General features: G+C 46.2%; 1 protein-coding gene across 1 annotated transcript in view; it reads left to right on the plus strand.

Annotated features, from left to right (window-relative positions):
* The window catches only part of SETBP1 (SET binding protein 1), a 259,420-nt gene that overhangs the window by 111,298 nt on the left and 129,290 nt on the right, over positions 1-18,832 (plus strand). Inside the window, exon 5 of the mRNA XM_049795705.1 lies at positions 7,588-7,659. Coding sequence (XP_049651662.1) covers positions 7,588-7,659 — 72 coding nt within the window. The remainder of the gene's footprint in view (positions 1-7,587; positions 7,660-18,832) is intronic.

Genomic DNA, 18,832 nt, shown 5'->3' on the forward strand with positions numbered 1-18,832 from the left:
TCTTAAGACATTTCCAGCCCTGCTCTGAAGACTGAAGGCTTTAGATAAGCATCTGCATGTGGGGATCTTTATCCAAAACAAACCACCCAACCTTTTGTAGTTCACCCATCACTAATAGTGATTTCCCCCTCTGCATCTCTCCCCGTGCACTTTCGCACGCACACAAGTTCTTCGAGGCATCCTAAAAGCTTTTCCTTGCCCATAACATTTTAATTACCTCTTGAGCAAGACTTTCTCCTTGATGAAGAAAAAGACGAACGTGGTGAAGTGCCCCGTGCTGCCCGAAGGATTTCCTCTCCTCAAGCTCACTGCACATTCATTTCAGGATCGCTTTCCTCCCCCTTCTCCTTTGCCACACCTTCTCCACGTTTTGCACGAATGTTTTCTTTCTTTTTCTAGCCTGGAAAAAAACAACATCTCCCCTGCTCCCTGGCAGTGTGGGTGACAGAGACAGAGAAATCAGCACAGTGTCAGCAAGAGTTTAGCCCCGCAGCTGGGACCTGAACTTTCAGCAGCGGAGCACAGCGCTGGGTCACTGCACTAAAGCAAGCCAGATTGATACAAAGTGCTTGCTCACCCTGGGAAGGGAAGCACCAGAAGCCAGTTGATAAAAATCTTTAGGCACCATCTATTGTGAGCTTACAGCAGCGAAGGCTGAGTTTTTCCTGGGAAAGATCACCGCGATATTTACTGTCGTAACCCCAAAATGACGCAATATTAGGATGCTCACTGAACTGAGGGGATATAACGTAGGGGCAGTGTGGATTTTAGAGCTGTTGAAACTGGAGATGGAGCGTGTGGACTCAACGTGCTGCGTACTGTGTGAAGTTTTCAGCTCTGAAGACCTGAACAATCATGTCTGCCAAGAGTTAATGTGCTTAGAAAGAGGATGCTAAAATATTCTTTCCCACTCCAGTTTGCAACTGAGAACTTGTTAGTCTGTAATATCTTTTATTTATAGTGCCTTTCAACTCAAAGGATCCAAAAATGCCTTTATCTGGGAGTCACTTCAATGATACCTCCAGGCAGGGATGCTTCTCTGCAGGAGCCTCTGGCTGAGGTTTTGGGGTCTTCTTTACCACGGACACACGTGAGGGACTCAGTCTGCCTTGCCAAATGCCAGCACTTGGTCGTAAAGGCTCGATGGATGGGCAGAACCCCACCCTAAGCCTGAGGAATAGCAAAGAGGCGCGTAAACCCTCTGGGAGAGAGGGTTCGGATGGACAGCGGCTGACTGCGGAAGCAGACGTTGGGAGGAACCATTGCCAATGTTGGATGACATCTTTATGCAGAAGGCCTGCGACAGTGAAGCCACAGCTCAGAAGAAGGGATTTGGTGGCCCTGCCTCGATATTGCTCCCTCCAACCCAGCCAGCCCCAGCCCGGTGGCCTGGAGGAAGCTCCATCGTAGACCTTGCGCAGGGGAAACATCCCAGTGGTGGAGACGCTCCTAAAAGGACAGGCCCAAGGCTCGGTTTAAGTATGCGAACTCACACGTCCCTTAATGAGTGCAGTCACAGCAGGGCATCCGCTTAAGTCCACTTCAGCGCCTGCCCATCAGCTGCTCCGCACGCAGCAGCTGGCGGTGGCCGAAGGACCAGCTCCTCCATGTGGCTCCTGGCAGCTAGAGGGTGTCATCCAGCCCTCTGCTTTCCTCCCTCGTTATACGTGCAGGCCAGGGAAGCAAAAGTCGGACCGACTGACGGGTTTACGATTCCAGCCTGCGATTTCTGCTTCATCCACGGCCAGGCGAGATTTTGCCAAGATACATATTAGGCAGCTGCTCAGGACACTGCTGTTTTGTCTCTACCACCCCGAGCATGCTGTCTGTCTGTCTGTCTCCCGTTCTGTCTCTGTGACCCTACTTTCAAGCCGGTTGCTCTGCTGTTCCCCGGGGTGGCCAGAGCGTGTTCGGTGAAAACCAGCATTTTCCTGGCACTTTTACTGGGTCTCCTGAGGGACTCGTTGCTGCAGGGAACGGAGGCACCGGGCCTGAGACACAGCGAGTGCCCATCTGTTTCACCACCCTGTAACTCCCTTGGCTTCCAAGGAGTCCCGATGCGTCTCAGTGGACAAAGCAGTCTAACCAGGCTCATAAAAAACCCCCTTGGACACCAGCGGCTGCTTACAGGGCCATACCCTGCTCTGAGTCTCTGGCCTGGCTTGCAGCTTCATGCACTCATGCCACCATGCTAAAATCCTCAGCACATCTTCTTTCCTCCCTCCGTGTCTCTCCCAAGCCAACCTCAGCATCAGTATTTTATTTTAATTTTTTTTTTCTCTAAATCTCTTTCCTCCAGGCACCAGACAAGGTGCATTTTACACCACTTTATCTCCGTCGTGCATATGTCAGTGTTTCAGACTCTGGTGTAATTAGAGTCACATTGCTGGCTGAAAGTTGGCTCTCTCGGGTCCTTTCCATGGAGAACATGCATTTTGCCTCCACCTTTCTCTACCTCCCAACCAAACCTGTCTCATCCCTCCTTCGTGGAGGGGACTGGGTCTCGCACATCTTGGCATGCATGAGGGTCATGTTGCCTGCTTTTAGGGCATCTCTCACTCTCTCCTTCTTCCTCAGAGAAGAGCATACATATGTTGTGTGTACATATGGGGGTTTTTCCCCCCTTCTCGGTGCTTTGAGTGTCACATCACGTTTCTCTCCCCTTGGTGCTCCTTCCACACATGCTGCTTTCGATTTGCGGGTGGGAGTAGGACTGAGTCCCTCTATGGACGAGCTAAGAGGGAAAAAGGGAAGGAAAAAACTAAAAAGAAAAAAAATAAGGGAATAAATATTTGGGAGGAGGGCATTTAAGAGGACAGAAAAACAAATCAAAGCTGATGCCAGGCTGGAACCAGCAGCTGGTTGCCAGCACAGCAGGCTGAGAAGTTGTTGGTGGAAGCGCTCAGTGCCATGTTTGGGTTGCTTAAAAAAATACACCCTCCCTCCCTCGTTATTGCGCCTCTGTTTTTCTCCTGGCCCCACAAGCAGGAGGAGAAATTCAGTTGCCAAACGCAAGCTCGCGGGAAGTTTGTATTTACAGCAACGCCAAGGGATGCAAACAGGGCACGTCCTGCCCCGTGACACGTGTGTGTGCACACGCGTGTGCGCACACGCGTGTGCGCCCGTGAGCACTGCAGTTCGCCTGCGCTTGGGCAGCTGTGAGCTGGATTGGACCTGCCAGGCATGTTGTGGGTGCAGTGGCTCTCCGTTCTGAGGAGATGCCAGTGCATTGGCAACCATGGCACGATTTTTTTTTTTTTTTTTTTTTGCCGATGTCAGGGGAGGAGGTGGGAGGGCTGGGGATGGAAGAGAAATGGGGGGTGGAAGGTTGTAACGCTTGGCTGGAAAAATTTAGAGGAGTACAAAGGAGAGAGCGATGAAAAGGGGCAGGGGGGGGGGGGGGAAGGAGGCTGTGAACTGGCTGCTGTGGAGGTGGGAAGAGATTTATGTTTGCCGAGTGGTTTGGTTGGGAGTGGGCTGGGAGGGTGTGGGGTGCCGCAGGCAAGGCGGGGGGTGCTGCGGGGAGGCTGACGGCCCCGGCGGTGAAACGGCAGGGCTTTATTTTCTTCCTTTCTTTCCTTCTCCCTCCGCTGGGCGCTCAGAGGAGAAGGCAAGACAAAAAGCTGAACCGGTGCCAAGAAGGAGCTGCAGCGACTCGAAAATGGCACTCTGCGCCGCACTAATATTTCGAAGCTGGGCTGCACTGGAGAGCAGCGAAACGTGCCGGGAATAAGAATGACTGTGGCCGCAGGGCCGCCGGCCAGGCTCAGGGGTGTTCTCCTTCCTCCCTGCTTCCCCATCGCCTTTTAAATGTGACTCGTTTCTCCTCCATCCACCCCCAGGGATACTTAAGGGGTTCTGGGAAAGAGAGGGGACCCTTGCTGGGGACTTGGGGTAGAGAAGGAAGGGGCAGAAGGGGGACAGCACCTTGCACCCCAGGGCTGGTGCAGTGTGGCAAGCGCCTGGCAGAATTGCTCTGCTTGTAGGCAGTCTCGAGCCCATGTGTGTCTGTTACGATGCTCGCTGGAAAGGATTTTAAGCAGAGAAGGGGCAAGTGTGCTCAGCCCCTCCTGCCGTCTCCATATCAGGGAGGGATTTTTATATTTTTTTTTTAATGTTTTCCTAGGGAGGAAGAGAAGACTTGATTCCCAGGGAGTTTTCTGATTGTTTTCCTGTTGCCACTCCTTCCCCTCCTCCTCACTGTCCTCCTCCTCCTCTCTCCGTACCCATAAGGCTGCTCTCGTGGCTCTGTATCCTGATGCAAGGTTACTTGTAGGACATGCGAATCTCTGCAAGGTGCAACGTCGCCTGCATCGGTGTTCCCCTCTGCTTCTCATTTGCTGGGGGATGAGGCAACTTCCAGGAGGCTCCACGGCTCAGCTGAGAGCCTGGTTAATGCAGTGTCGGTGCTTCGGTTGCAAAAGCCCCTTCCTGCAAAGCCTGCCTGGATAAAACAAACAAAAAAAATCAGATAGGGCTGAAACTTCAACAGCAATTCATAAGGTTGATTAATTTGCAAGGGATGGGCTGGAGTTTTGCTGTGATTTTTGTCTGAAAGGAAAGGTTTTGTCCTGTGGTGTTCCCCTCTTCCTTCCATTCACAGGCTAGGAAAAAGTACACTAAAGTACCTTTTTTTTTTTTTTAATGGGGTTCTGATTTTTTTTAGACCTTTTTGAAATTATTACTAGCACAAGCATTCTTGTAGTAGTTCAATAGTTGAAGCTGAACATAAAGATTTTCCCACCACCACACACATGCTCCTCTCTGGATCATCCTGGCATTTGGATCTGAAGTTTTAGGTTGGCTTTACAGAAACCGGAGACTGGAGAAAGAGAAAACTCCTGCCTTTGGGTTTGAAGATGGGTCCAGATCCTGCTTTAACAGCAGTTTTAGTACTCGCACAGCCAGCAGGTCAAGTTCAAGGGGACCTTTCTAAAGCATGGGCAGAGGTTCATTAACTTGCTGCATCTCAAAAGCTTGTGGGTTGTTGGGTTGTTAGCTTGGCCCAGTTTGTAGTCCCAGGCATGGGATGATCCCTGTGACCTCTCTCACCTGAAAACCATGCCCTAGTATATATCCAAACCACTTCAAATGTCATCTTTGGTTGCAGACACATAGACCTCATTTTGGAGCACCTAATTCTGGCCAAGCAACGCCTTTTGGAAATACTGTGATAAATAGTGGGGAATTTAGGGAGACTTAAAAGTGTTATCCAGACTCCTCTCCTTACTCTTGTCTTCTCACAGCTCCTCTCAGATCAATGGTCTTTCCTCTCTGGAGGATCGAAAGCTCGGTCCCAAATTAATGCTATTAGAAGGTGCACTCATTTCTGAGGTGTCATTAGCAGGTTTTGTATGGAGTAGGATGTCCGCAGCAACTAATCCCTTGCTCTTCTTCAGCTCTCAGCTGTGCCTTGAACCATGAAGTTACCACAGCTCAACTTGGGCTTGCACGGAAGAGATGCTGTCGTCTCTTCTTGCTCTTTTTCCTTTGTTGCAAATGAGGGATAGGTAGTGCTTGGCCCAGGAAACCTTGGAGAGGGTGAAGAAACCATGGCAAATGTCAACAAGAGGGTTGGTTAAGTAACTTGGAGTAATTGGTGCGCCATGGTACCTACCACTGGATCCTACCTGTTCTTCGTGAATAAAGTACATACATAAAAATTCATGGGTTTGTATGCATATATGTGCTTGCTGTTTGCTTTTCGTTTGCCTCTTTGGATTAATGAGATGAGTTGTGTATTTAAGCTACCTTCCTCACCAACGGCACATACCACGCTGCCCTTGCCTGAATTTCCCAGAAGTCCTTGCTGATACTTTTGGCTGCAGCTGCACCTCCTTCTCCTGCACAACCTCCTCTTTTTAACCTGAGATCCCTGACCATGGGATTCCAACCTACAAAAGCAAATGCCAGGAGTGGGGATTAAAGCCCACATCAAAGTGAGTAGAGGAGACCCTGGCGGCTGTCCTAACCCACCGTGCACCTGCGCAGAGCATGGCTCACGCTTTTAGATGTGGAGCCAGCTTGTGTTTACTGCTGATGTAAACCTCCTAACACTTCAGTTACCAAATAACAATTCCCAACAGATTATAGAGAGGATCCCAAAGATACAGACACATATTAATGTGGACCAACAGCATCCCTGTGTGCAAAGTAACAATGTGGCATTTGTTATTCAGGAAGGTAAACAAGACACAGCAAATGAAGAGATCTTCCTAAACCTTGATATTTCAGAATGCAGACCTCTTTCATTTCCTCGATATTTTGACAATGCTCTGGAATAAGGGAGCTTTTGTAATGGACCTTGTTCATCTTGGGACAAAAAAGTTGCTCTTGTATTTTCCAAGTGGTCCAAGTAAGCCATCTGGGCAGCTTGGTCATACTTCCCAAGGAGCATTGCAAGGCATTGACAAGGCAGCTGAATGTCTTTGTCTTTATTTCTCCCTGTATCAAAGAGATGTCTTTGGATGTATTTCCCTGAAACATGATGTCTGATGAACCTCAAGTTGCTTCTTTCAAATCCTTCATGCTTTTAACACTTTGTAATGAGAAACGTTTTCTGCTTGAAGTTGTTATGAGATGACTTGTGTCTGGAAGGGTTAATCTGGAGGACTCTGCCAAGGCTATCTTCAGCCCCTTCTCCCCACACCTTCCCCACTCCCAGTCTTTTATTTTTTTGGACCGGTAACTTCACATTTCTGTAATCTAAATGTGCAAATGCTTTGCAGTCACGGTCCAGTGGCTGGGTTAATCTCAGACCCCTGGAGTGGCAGATGGCTGATTTGTTGCTGATTCCAGTTAAAGAGAATCGTGCCACCTATTATCTTTGCACAGGCTGCCGCTTAAAAGGATGCCTTGGGCAAAATCAGTGAAAAGCAAAGCAAAGAAAACACTCTCTGATCTGCATCACCACAGGTGAAAATGTGAAATATTTCACCTTTGTGTGAAGGGCTAGAGAAGTGGACAAAGAGGGGAGAGGAGGCGGGAGGGGAAAAAGGGGAGAGAAAGATCTCGTTATTGTACCAGAAGTGCAGAAACACTGGGAAGAGCAGGTTTGCTGTAGTCTGGATGTTGAATCACAAGCACTTACCCTGTTTTAAATGGTTTTGCAATGTGGTAATCCTTGGCTTCAGCCTCCTACTTTAACTCTTAAACAAAGCAGGAGGGTTGGCATCTTGTGACACCTTCCTGCTCTTCCCAAGCCTTCCCGATGTGGGTTGTCATAGGAATCCGTGACACCACTCCCTGCCATCACGGATCATTGCATGCCCTGCGGCTGCCGGGGAAAGCCGTGATGGTCCTGTGATGCCGATATGCTTACCAGGGCTACTTGGGAGGAGAAACCTCCCTATCTGTGTGGGTTAAAGAGAAGCCTGGGGGACCTTCCAAAACGGAGCGGGGCCAAGGGGGAACCCCAGCACTGGGTGCTCAGAGGGCCCTGGCTGGCAGGTTGTGGCACATATGCTGAAAGCTGTAAGGCGATGGAGAAGGGCAGGGCAAAACTTTGGATGCTTATGACCATTTTCTGCACGGTCATTCCCACAATCAAGGTTTTCTCTTTTCTCTTTGCTCTGGGAAACGCCACAGAGTCAGATGAAGAATTTGGGAAGAGAGTGTGGGTTCCCTGTGCAGAGTCCAGTGACGAAATCTGTGAACAAGGTAAGAACAAGGGGTTACGGCTGTGGAGGTTTTTGTTTCTTCCTTTTCCCCTTCCAAACCCATTATTGCTGTGTTAGACATGAAATTTAGGATGCGCGTAGCACAGAAACTGATATTCCAAGCGCTAAGCGAAAGAGTCTAAAAAGATTAAGCTAAATAGGACTTCTTTTTAATGCATGCCATTATGATGGTTTGGGTTTTAGAACAGTTTGTATTGTATCCAAATGATCTATGTGTGAATAATTGTTACCAACCTCCTGACACCAGGACCTAATTAGGAAGTAAGAGCCTTAAATAGGCCATTTGCGTAGTGAGCTTCCATATGTCTCCTTGCGCAATTTATTTGCTTCACTCCATTGAGATATAATGAGTATGAAACTCCTAGAACTGCCTTTGACTCTGAGGCTCTTCTCTTCATCTCCTCTGCAGTTATAGCCCACTATTAAGAAGATAATATCTATTTCCCTGTGTTCAGAAAAAAAAAGCTACTGTACTACTACTCTTATTCCAGATTGCCCAAGTTTCTCTATCTCCTAGTTTACAATGGAAATAGAACGAGAAACGCCAAAACAACCTGCATCCTAAGAAAAATGTAATGCTGTCAGATAAAGCACAAAGAATGTTAGGGCAGGATGATCTTGAAGGAATACTACCTACCATATCTACCACAAAACCCTGCTGGAAAGTTAATGTTGTGGTATTTCAGTCAATGTATGGATGCAATTTGAGGAACGCGGTGTATAGATACAATTTGAAGGGCTCTGTGTTGGTTCTGTTTGGCTTTCCTCCTGCTAGTATGTGAGGAAGGGGGAAAGGTTGGTACAAGATTGCCTGGATTTTGTCTTAGTTTTGAATACTAGCTCAGTGTGGATCAACATGCTCTCTGGGACTCTCTGTTTATGTTATGTTGCAGAGCATGTTCTTTAAGTGTGGTTTCAGAAGATAGCCTTTATTTCCAAACACCTCTTACATGCATGGCTCCATTCCATGCTTCCTGTGTCCCACTTCATTCTTTTACTCCCATCATCCTGAAGTCAGCAAAACTTAAGCATATGATTGAGTGCCATTTTCTAGGGATGAACTTTAACAAGTGCTCAAGATTTTGGTGCCCCCCCCCCCCCCCCCCCCCCAAATCAGAGCCTTATTTAGTTTTCCAGTGAAAGACAATTCCACTTGCAATGATTTTGTCTATGATAATTCACTTGCATGTTCCCTTACAGGAGTTGTCATTGCCTTCCAGAAGGGAGGTTAGTGCTGGTCCCCTCACAGTGATAATTATAATCAGACCTGTCAGCCTTCACACAGTCTACGCTTATCACTTGCATTTAGGAGGATTTTTCCTGAAGCCTATTACCAGTGCTGCTTCTTAGGGAAAAATAGTCATGATTTTTTCTTCTAATCTTTGATGGCTCTCAGCTTTGAAAGCATGGAGAGGAGCAAAATGACTGCCAGTTGCAGTTAAAGAAACTGTCTTTTGGTCCTGGTGTAGAGCTCTGCATCCGGAAAGCCAGGGAGCGGGCAGGTGGTCTGTGAAATGCTGAGGGGTATAATTTGCTTGTGACAACTCTTCAGGTGTGCGGAAGACACAAAACAGTGCTTTTTCCAATGGTAATGCTCGCAGAAACTAGCTCTGCAGACCTGCTAGACGAGGACTTCAGGTGGCAGGTGGTTGCTGGCAGTGGTACCCTCTCTCCCTGCTGTTTTGGGCAGCAATCTGTGAGTTTGCCCATGTTGAACCTCTTGGATGCAGGATAGCCGGAGAAACGGCTGTGGTCAGTCCTGGAGATGATGGCTGGAATCCAAGGATGGGCACAGTGCAGGACGAATGGGCCCACTGCCGGCGGCACACCGCAGTACAGCGGTGACCAACTGGCGAATGTGGTGGTGGTGGGTAGGATGTGTTTTGGTATTTTATTCATACCAAGACATTTGAAAACTGGCAACCCTGGTGTTGTTCACTGGGAAACACATCACCCTGTTTACTAGCTTTCTCCCCATTTTCACCACATTATTCCTATTGATATGCTAATAAGCCCCCTTTCTTTGTTTTTTTTTTTTTGCTTTCTAATTTAAAGGAAAAAAAAAAAAAGTATTTTTTATGATTCCATTAGTCTAAATGAGTAATGTATCTTTTAGTCCTTCCTATGTTAACACCATGCTCTTTGTAACATACTCAGAGATTTGGGCTCCCTTGATTTTGGCACAATATGAGGGTGGTCAGCGCTTTATAGCTTTTGTAGCAAAGGAAATGGTGGGAGAGTGGGAACTCTTACGTTCCCTGCAGTTATATATTTACAGTGTGAAGGGATATGATTTGCCTTTGTTTTATTTAAATTCACTGGGAACTGGAGATTTATTTATCAGGTGTCACTCCCTGAAGGAAGATAAATGCCATATAGCAAAGACTTCATCTATTATACAAACAGATTTGAAGACTTTGCTATTGCATTCCTCTGCCTGCTACATGGAGTAAAAATGCCTTTGGCTAAACAGAGACAGAGTGATACTTAGCGGTAGCATCTTATGACCTTTTGATCAGCTGAGATCTCAAGCCATATTAGGGGACAGATTATGATGTGATGGAAAGAGGGCCAGGAATAGCCTTTTTATCATGAGATCCTTCCTGTGAATATCCTTCTTCGGTATATTCAGGTGGTTAATCACAAGGGCCAGGACAATCATTTGAAAACAGGCGAGTGAAATACTGGTACAGGCAATCCAAATATGCTTGGATTTGCAGCTACAGTTGGATATTACAGCTTACAGTTTCTCCCTAATATTCCCCTACCCTCCTGTTTCTATCAAGGCTGTGGTTGACTTTGCAGTATTTCCTAGCACTAATAACCCTATTTTGGCAGAAAGATCTACACAAAATGGACCCTGAGTCCTTTGACCACAGGGGAGCTGCAGTCCCCGAATTGAAGGTACGCACATGCTGAATATGGATAACTGACTGTGAAAGGAAACATTCACATGGAAATGTCTCTTGACATTTTTGAGATAATAACAGTAATGCTTAAACTTATTTCAACCCTTTTTAGGAAAAAAATGCAGGTTTTAAAAAATGCACAGCCCTGACAGTATTTCTTTTTTTTATGGAGCCAAGCAGAAACAAGAACAACTTTTACATTGATCATACCTGCCTGCCTGTGCAAAGATTACTCCTTCAACTTTGCCGTAGCTTTAAATTAGAGTTCTTTTTATCTTAATGGCCAATACGAATCTTCAACTTTCTCGATAATTGGGCATAAAGGAACGCTCATTCATTGCTGACTCTGCACATCGGTAATGGTTGTGCCAAAGTTTGATCTGGGTGCTGTGGCCACTTTTGGAAGGAAGGAAGGACGGACACATGTTTGTGAAGTCCGATGTAAATGCATTTGGGTCTGTCTGAGCACGAGCACGTGCCCAAGCAGCCCATGCTGGTTATGGAGTACGTAGCATAACCCTGTACACGGTTAGCATGGGGGGTATCCGACTTGTACACATTTTGCTTCCTCCCGAAGCCAAACGAGCTGCTCATTTTCCTGACACGAAGACGGAGAAGGGGCGGCGGTGTGTGAATCCCAAACTGCTGTCAGTGTAATGGGGATGCTGATGCACCAGGTCTGGAGAACAATAGCTGCCACAGGCCGATGGAAACTCTTTGAAAATGAGAAGGTTATGGAGGTGGAGGAAACGCACAGCAGGACACTGTCTCCTCTTATCTCCCCCAGCCTCTTCAATCAGGTGCCTGCTGGGCTTCCCACTCCTCCCGCCTTTTGCACTAGATCATAGGATCATAAGGTATTAAGATTCTGCTGGCATGAAGTCATCCGCCATCCCCCTGGCATTATAGCTTCCTGAATCAGGGAGCCGCCGTGAAACACTGAAGCCGTGAGCCCACGTAGTGCCTTTAACTGCAGCTGCCAGGGCCACAGAGGTGTCCAAATAGGAGCTGGGAGGAGGCACCGGCTGCCTGACACAAGCTTCCACCATCTTTTCTTTGGGAAAAGCAAGCACTGCAAAGGGTGGATGGTGCTGTCTGTTCACCAAGAAGATGCCATTGCCGAAATATAGCCAGCTCGCTACGATAAGGTGCTCCCTCCCAAGCTTCATCTGCAAACCACGAGTCGGTTGCTGCACAGATGATACCCACGGATAAGCGTTGCAAGCCTCGTGAGCAAAATTATTCAAAGGGATGGGTTCCTCTGAACAGGTCCCATCTGAGAGTAAGAGCTTCTGACGGCAGCTTTGAAACCTTTCCAACGAGAAGGCTTTGTGGTGTGTGTGGTGAAGAGGGTGTAGGTATGAAATGTTTCCTCTGCCTCCCTCCGCTGCCTTCAAGTGCTTGGGTCCCTGTGGTGTGTAGGAGGGTGTCCGGACTTGGGTGACACCATATCAAGATCTTCCCTCTGGGTGTGGGATTGCATTAATCCTGCTGTTCTGCCAGATGGTCCCTGCCCTGATATAGTCAATGCTTCTCAAAAGTAAAGAGCTTGAGTTCAGCTTCTTGTAGCTCAGAGGGACCCATGAAAACGGACTTGCTTTGCCTTGGGCAGCTCAGCATGGAAGTTCCTATGGGACATCTTATGGTCCTCTAATGTAGCATGGCTAGAACCTATAGCGACTACTTGAGGCGGGATGCTTTTTGGGGGGTATGCAATTTAAAGTTGCAAAGGTTGAAGATGTAGTATAAGGCAGATGACAGTGGTGTGGGATGGAAAAAAGAGGACAGTGGTTTGTTTATGAAGTTAAGCTGCCCACGTATAGCATCTTTGTCATTTTAAACACATATCTGGTTCCTTGCAATTATTCTTAGATTGCAGATGGCAGTAATCTCCAGTTTCTCACTGAGTAAGAGTGATTTCATGTACCAGCAAAAAATTATTCTTATAACCAAATTTAAAGCCATACAATTCCCTTCTCCTGGCTGGAAAGAGATGACTTTGGGCAGGAAAAGAGGAAGAAGGACATAGTCATACCAATGTCTTAGGCTGCCTCTGTCTTGAGCAAGTTAAGCTGTTTCTGGGAACATTCACAGGAGTGTGACTGGGTATACTCAAACTACTAGACCAGTCCTTGGCACACTTTTGGTCCATGACAACTAGCAAGCTCCTAAATCATTCCTAAGCATGGATCAGGGTTCATCCCAGTGAGCTGTTTGCATTTAGCTGCTGCGTTAGCGAAGTTAAGACATGGTTTCAAGCAGAGATGCAAACCGTTCTGTGCCAGTTGGCCTCAATGCCTGGGAATATTTCTGGGCACATTTAATTTACTAGTGTCTGAAGAGGCTCAGGCCCAACTGAGCAACTGGCCTCCATCATCCTAAGCTCTATTTAATCAGCAGTGGGAGAGGGGAACCACCATCAGAGACTGATTCAGTCTCCCTTAGTCCTGTCCTCTCCAAATCTTAGATGGTTGCTAAGGCAGCTGAGCCTACAGGGTTCAACATGCTGATAGCAGAGAAAAGGCTATATTATCCCAGAAAAAGGCTATGTATAGTATAGGTGCATTTCCTGCATATTTACTAGTCACCTCCCCTGCCTCTCCGAGCTCAGATAAAAAGAGTATTAAGTCATTGAGGTGTTCTTTTCTGCAGCAGCAAGTGCCACCTCTTATTTTTCTTCACAGAAAGTATTTCTTTCTCCCTCACCATAGGGAGGTTCCTTTTTCAATAAGTTCCAGCCATAAGACTGGTGTTCTATATAATTTCCTTTTAATAGTTTGGTGGTTGATAGTCAAATGTGTCCATAGGAGACAATTGTAGACTTATATATAATAAAACAGCTCATGGAAGGATATAGCATTATGTCTTTCAAGTATAAGTAAACCCTTTGTTTAATAAAGAAAGTTTAACTTCCAGTTCACCCTATCCAAATATATATATATCCCTATATCTACTTTTTCACATTGAATCAAAAGCCTAGGTGAAAAAAATAACTTAGGCTTGACTACTACAACCAAAGTGTAATGTTTCATTATCTTTTCTTTCACTGAAATCTGTTCATGCCCAAGGTGATCTGATATAATACATGTTTAAACATATCAAACAAACATTTTCCCTTCAAGAATACCTCAAGTGTTTGGTCACAGTGGGGATGAAATTATTGATTGAATTTGGCACATATTTGGAAACATGACCTTAATCTGCAGGTTTCAGTGAAGAAGGTATTTTCCCCAGGTATTTCAGTAAGTCAGCTAAGTAAATTATATTTTTGACATGTTAAAGATGTTCCATTTTAGACAAAGGAAGCAATATCCCAGTTGTGTCACTGAAACTCAATGCCCTGTGTTGCTTGTTAACAACTGCACATTTATTGTTTCAGTGTCCCAGTTTGCTATCAAGTATCAATGCACTGCTACATACCAAATAATCAATAGTTCTGTCAGTTGACTATGCCCTGGAAATACAATATTACTGTTAATATTGATCCACACAGCAGAAATCAAGGCATCAAACTTTGCAGGCATTACCTGCTAGCACTCTGGCTTTTACTTGCAGAGCAACCGGCTTGAAAATCACTACGGCATGCTGTCCCCCAGGGACCAATGTTTTCTGCACACTCTCCTTCCGTGTATAATAATGAGCACGAACATAAACACAAGGGTATCAGGGCACACGCAACCTGCAGATATGGTGCATATAGTTTCATTTCAGCCTTCTGTGGTTTCTGGGTGCAGCAAACCAGCTGCAAAGAGCACTGGTAAAATCAAGCTGCATGAGCTCCACTATTTGCTTCTAATGGTGCAGCACAGCAGCCTGGCTGGCCAAACTAATCAACATCCCGGTGTGTTCTTCTTCATGGGAAGAGTGAGATGGGCTGCAGAATGATGAGTTGGGACCTCCGGCAGCCTTCTCCAAGCATCGTGAGCAGCATCGTTAGTGAAGGCTTGTGTGGTTTGCTTGCAGAGGTGACTTCAGGCTCAAGTTATCGGTTGGGAAAAAAAAAGTCCTGCAACACTGAGGTGTGCTGGCAGCGTCAAGAACATCCATTCTTTGCTTTCCTGCTCCCCAGGCTGCCAGGCTGCCTAGGGAGGAAGAAAATATGGTGCTCCCTATTCCCACATGTGCGTTCACACGGACACCTCTGAGTTTGGCGGTCTTTGCTGTATCTGCAGGGGCTTTGCAATGAAGCTGTGAATGAAAGTTTGGCAGATTTGTTTTACAATTGTCAGTCTTCCCAGAAGCAGCCCAGAATTTCATTAACTAAGATAAAGGCATGATTTCCTATAAGCTCTTTTCAGATTTTATTAGATATAGATAAATTCAATCAGTATTTTATCTATGTGCCACCAAAATTAGTTGGCACAGTACTGTTCATACAGGAATACTATAGTTCTGGTCTCCTATTTGAGAAGAGCAGCTGCACTACAGGATGCTCCCGTTTCTTTAATAAGTGACTCTGCTACAGGAATAAGAGTACTGGGGAGAAAGTAACCTGGACATGAGCAGAGCATAACCTCAGTGAGGATAAGTGAGGAGATGTAGGCATTTGGGAGAAGAGAATGGCTCCACCATGTCACCATGGCTGGGAAAAGGTGCAGGACAATTATGGAAGCATAAAAGCAGGAGCCTCAGATGGCTGGAAGGAGTTCATAAGAGCCCCTGACAAGGTGAAGGGAGGAAAATGTCTTTGCTTACACATGTCTTAGGAAGAGGGAATCAGGAGAAATGGTACCCTATGGTCACGCACTCAGCTGTCCCCCAGGGTCTGAGAAACTTCCCACAGCCTATGGAGGAACATGACTAATGGCGGCCAGGGTCCTCCCCTCGGCGGGAGGCATGTGTGCCACAGGGTGTCTACCTTGGGATTTTTTGGGATGATGTTATCAGCTTAGTTCTATCTTCCAGGTGACCTTCACCCACATTGACAGAGGTCCCCTTGCTCCCAAGGAGCAAATTTATCAGCCTTATCCTTCATCTGAGAGCTTCAGCTTATCTCTTGCATGGCACACCATTTAACACCTGGGAGATGAAGCTCAAGACAATGTCTTGGGAAGACTATATGAAGAACAAGAGATGCACATTATCTCTTACTGGGAGGAATCAAGGTCAGGTTTGACATGCTCACAGCAATCCGAGTTGCAAGGCTCTTTATCTACTGGCATTCCCTAAGACCCAATTTCATATCAAACATTAGATTTCTACACTCTTTCAGAGGGAAGAAACAAAAATTCAGACACTCAGCCAGGAGCAGGTATGACTCAGGGTTGCTCAGGGTTGCTACTTTGCAAGAACATAGAGTTAGAGCTGAATTTGTCATCAGTTGTGGCTTTGTCCTATCAACAAAAGCAGGTGATGCCATAGCTGCACGCTTTTCAAAACATTTCTCCCTCCAGCAGTATAACCTCTTCTCTGTACAGCCTCAGCAGCTTACTTCAGCTGCTTCAACTGAAACCACAAATGATGTCATTGTATTTTTTTTTTCCATTGGATGGCAAGTGAATGGCCATTTCTGCCCTTATCTCCTCCTTTAGATAAAATGCCCCCAAATGCCATCATTGAAGTTCAGAGGTCATTGGTGACTTTAAAATCCTCTCCAATTGCCTTGGATCAAACCCAAATGAAATAAAAATCAATGTGAGAGTCAAGAGGCCAAGATACCAAAATGATGTGTCCAACCCAAGCAGCTTGCTGGTTTCAGAGTGTTTCTGGCAGCCATCTGCTTGTTTGAATTTGAGGATGTGACACTTTTAAAAGTCAGAGAAAAAAGCACACGCTTGACCGCAGCCTTCAGATATTTCACTTGATAACAGGATTCTCTTTTTTATGCCCATTTTCTTACAGCCTCAAGAATGTCCTGTTTTGCAGTCATAGTGTCAGCAGGTGTTCATGGTGCTGAAATACCATGATGTGTAATTCTCTAATTTAAAAAAAAGAAATCTTTTTGAAGCCTCAGAACATTTTCTCCTCACCCCTCTTCATGAATGCGCAACAGAATAGAGTGTGTTATTAAAACTCCAGAGCCCGTCATTTATTTACATGGTTAATGATTGGCCCTTTTTAGCTAAAAAAGATAAATTTTTTTCATGCTACTCCTGTTTCTATTCTGTGGTCTCAGCCTTGTGCTGTGTAACAAAGAAACCAATCCTTTTATGGATGGTGTTAACCGAGACACCAGTGACCGAATCGCATTTAAGAGCTAAATTCCCCTTTTATTCTCAAAGGTGGTCAGGATCAAAGCACCAAGAGGCCGAAGCTGGCGAGAGAAACTTGACCTCCCAGTGTATCCTTCCTATGAACAAATAAAGACATTATAGATTCCCTCGCTGCCAATGTGCCCCCTTTAATCAGCAGCATGTCCACAGTTAAGAAGATGATATTGTAGTAGTCCATAAAAATCCCTGTCGTGGTCACAGCACCATAAAGCAAATATATTATTGTTCTTGGCCCAAAGACTGTATGACATTAAAAGGTGAAGACGAGAGTCGAAGGGTTGGCAGAGGCAGGCAGACAGCAGTGGGAACAGGCTTCGCGGTGCCTATCGACACAGCCAGCTGTGGCCAGCTGTTACTGGGGTTGGGTGCATTGCACTGGGAAAGCTTTGCAAGAGGACTGTGGACAGGGCTGGTGGATGTGTAACACGAACCTTTCCTTTGCAGAGAGACAGCCTTGGAGAAGAGATGAAGGTGTATTAGCAGAAGTTGTTTACTCTTACTTGGCACATGCTTAGGGAAAACATTCTTTCTGAATTAAAAAAAAAAATATGAATAAGGCATTTATAAACTAATGAAAGCTACATTTTCATCAATTATAATGGAGTTCATTACATTCTGGACATTTACCTCATCACAATGTTTATCTGCAAGGCAATATTTTCCCGTGCTTAATAAAAGGGAACAGCAGGAGTACCGCAGCAAATTTAAGCCACTTCTAGCACTCAGTGTCAGGATTTTAATGGCACCCACATTACCTTGCCTTGTTTTTATAGCTTCATCTTGCTTTATGTGACAATACTTAGGTTTTATGCCATGCTTTTTGCACATAAATCTCAGCATCTCACAAAGCAGGGCAAGATGCTATGCCCATTTCAGAGAACAGAAAAAAACACCAAGTGAGGTGATTTGGTTGTGGCCACAGAGCAGCACTGCTGGGAGCAGACCTCTGTCTTATATCTCATCACAGGAATCCACTGCATCTCCAACAGGAGACTTTACCCCTTTGTAGACAGGCTCATATGGGGTGTGAATCAAAAGCTTGCACCAAACTGGGAAGAAGGGAGTGGGCATCTCCCTGTTGGCTTCTTGGGGCTCTGCATTGCTCTTCTCTGTCAGAGTCAAGCACTCAGAAGCGGGTACTGGAAGGGAAAATATTCAGCTCCATAGATAAAACAAATAGCATGAGGCTGCCTGTGTTTGCCTTCCATTTTTATCACTGGCCATAGACTGTTGGCTCTTTCTATTGGGATTTTCTGTAAGTCCAGTTTGGGATGGAGAAGGAAAAAGCTGACATCCCCTGTGTTGAACTTGCCTGTTTGTCAGCTTCTGGTCTCTGATTTGCTTTGAAGTCAGCTTGGGTTCAGTCTTCTGAAGCTCTGTAGGACTCACCGGGTCCTGTGCTGGTGTCTGGCAGTAGAAGCAGCAGTGACTTGGGAGGCACAGAGACCTGGGAGCAATACTATAATTCCCTTCAAAAGATAACTGTGGCACTGGGTCACCCATAATTAGCCAGTTGTTTTGGGTGGAAAGGCGTCTGCTTGTTTAAAATGATCCCATTCCCCAACTCTGTGCTTCTGGGTGGGGGGGTCCTAAAAGCCGTGGAGCAGGGGCTTAATCCTGAAGCCATCCTTCTCGTCTCCGAGTCAGAAACCTGTGGTGTTCCCAAATTGCTTTGCTGTTTTACAGATGGCCATACTGGCCAGCATTATGGCAGAATTTGAGGGGCCATACTTCAGTCCAGCCATGCAATGCTCCTGTTGAAGGGCCACCACGTCCCTTCAAATCCTCTGGAATGTCCTTTGCCATCATGCGCCAGACCACTTTGCAGGGAGAGGGTGGTTTTTTCCAAGAAAAACAAGGGCATTTGTGTCCAACAGCTCCAGAAATCTCTGGGAGCCACGCTGCCAAACACCCTCTCCCTTTGGCATTGGGAGTCTCCCAGTGGGGAGCTGCCTTTGATTTGTAATGACGGAGGATATGAGGGATGAGCCCCTCTGGGCTCCCTCCTCCTTGGAAATGAGCTGTAAAGCTA

The sequence above is a fragment of the Accipiter gentilis genome, chromosome Z, assembly GCF_929443795.1.
Source record: "Accipiter gentilis chromosome Z, bAccGen1.1, whole genome shotgun sequence".
Lineage (NCBI taxonomy): Eukaryota > Metazoa > Chordata > Aves > Accipitriformes > Accipitridae > Astur > Astur gentilis.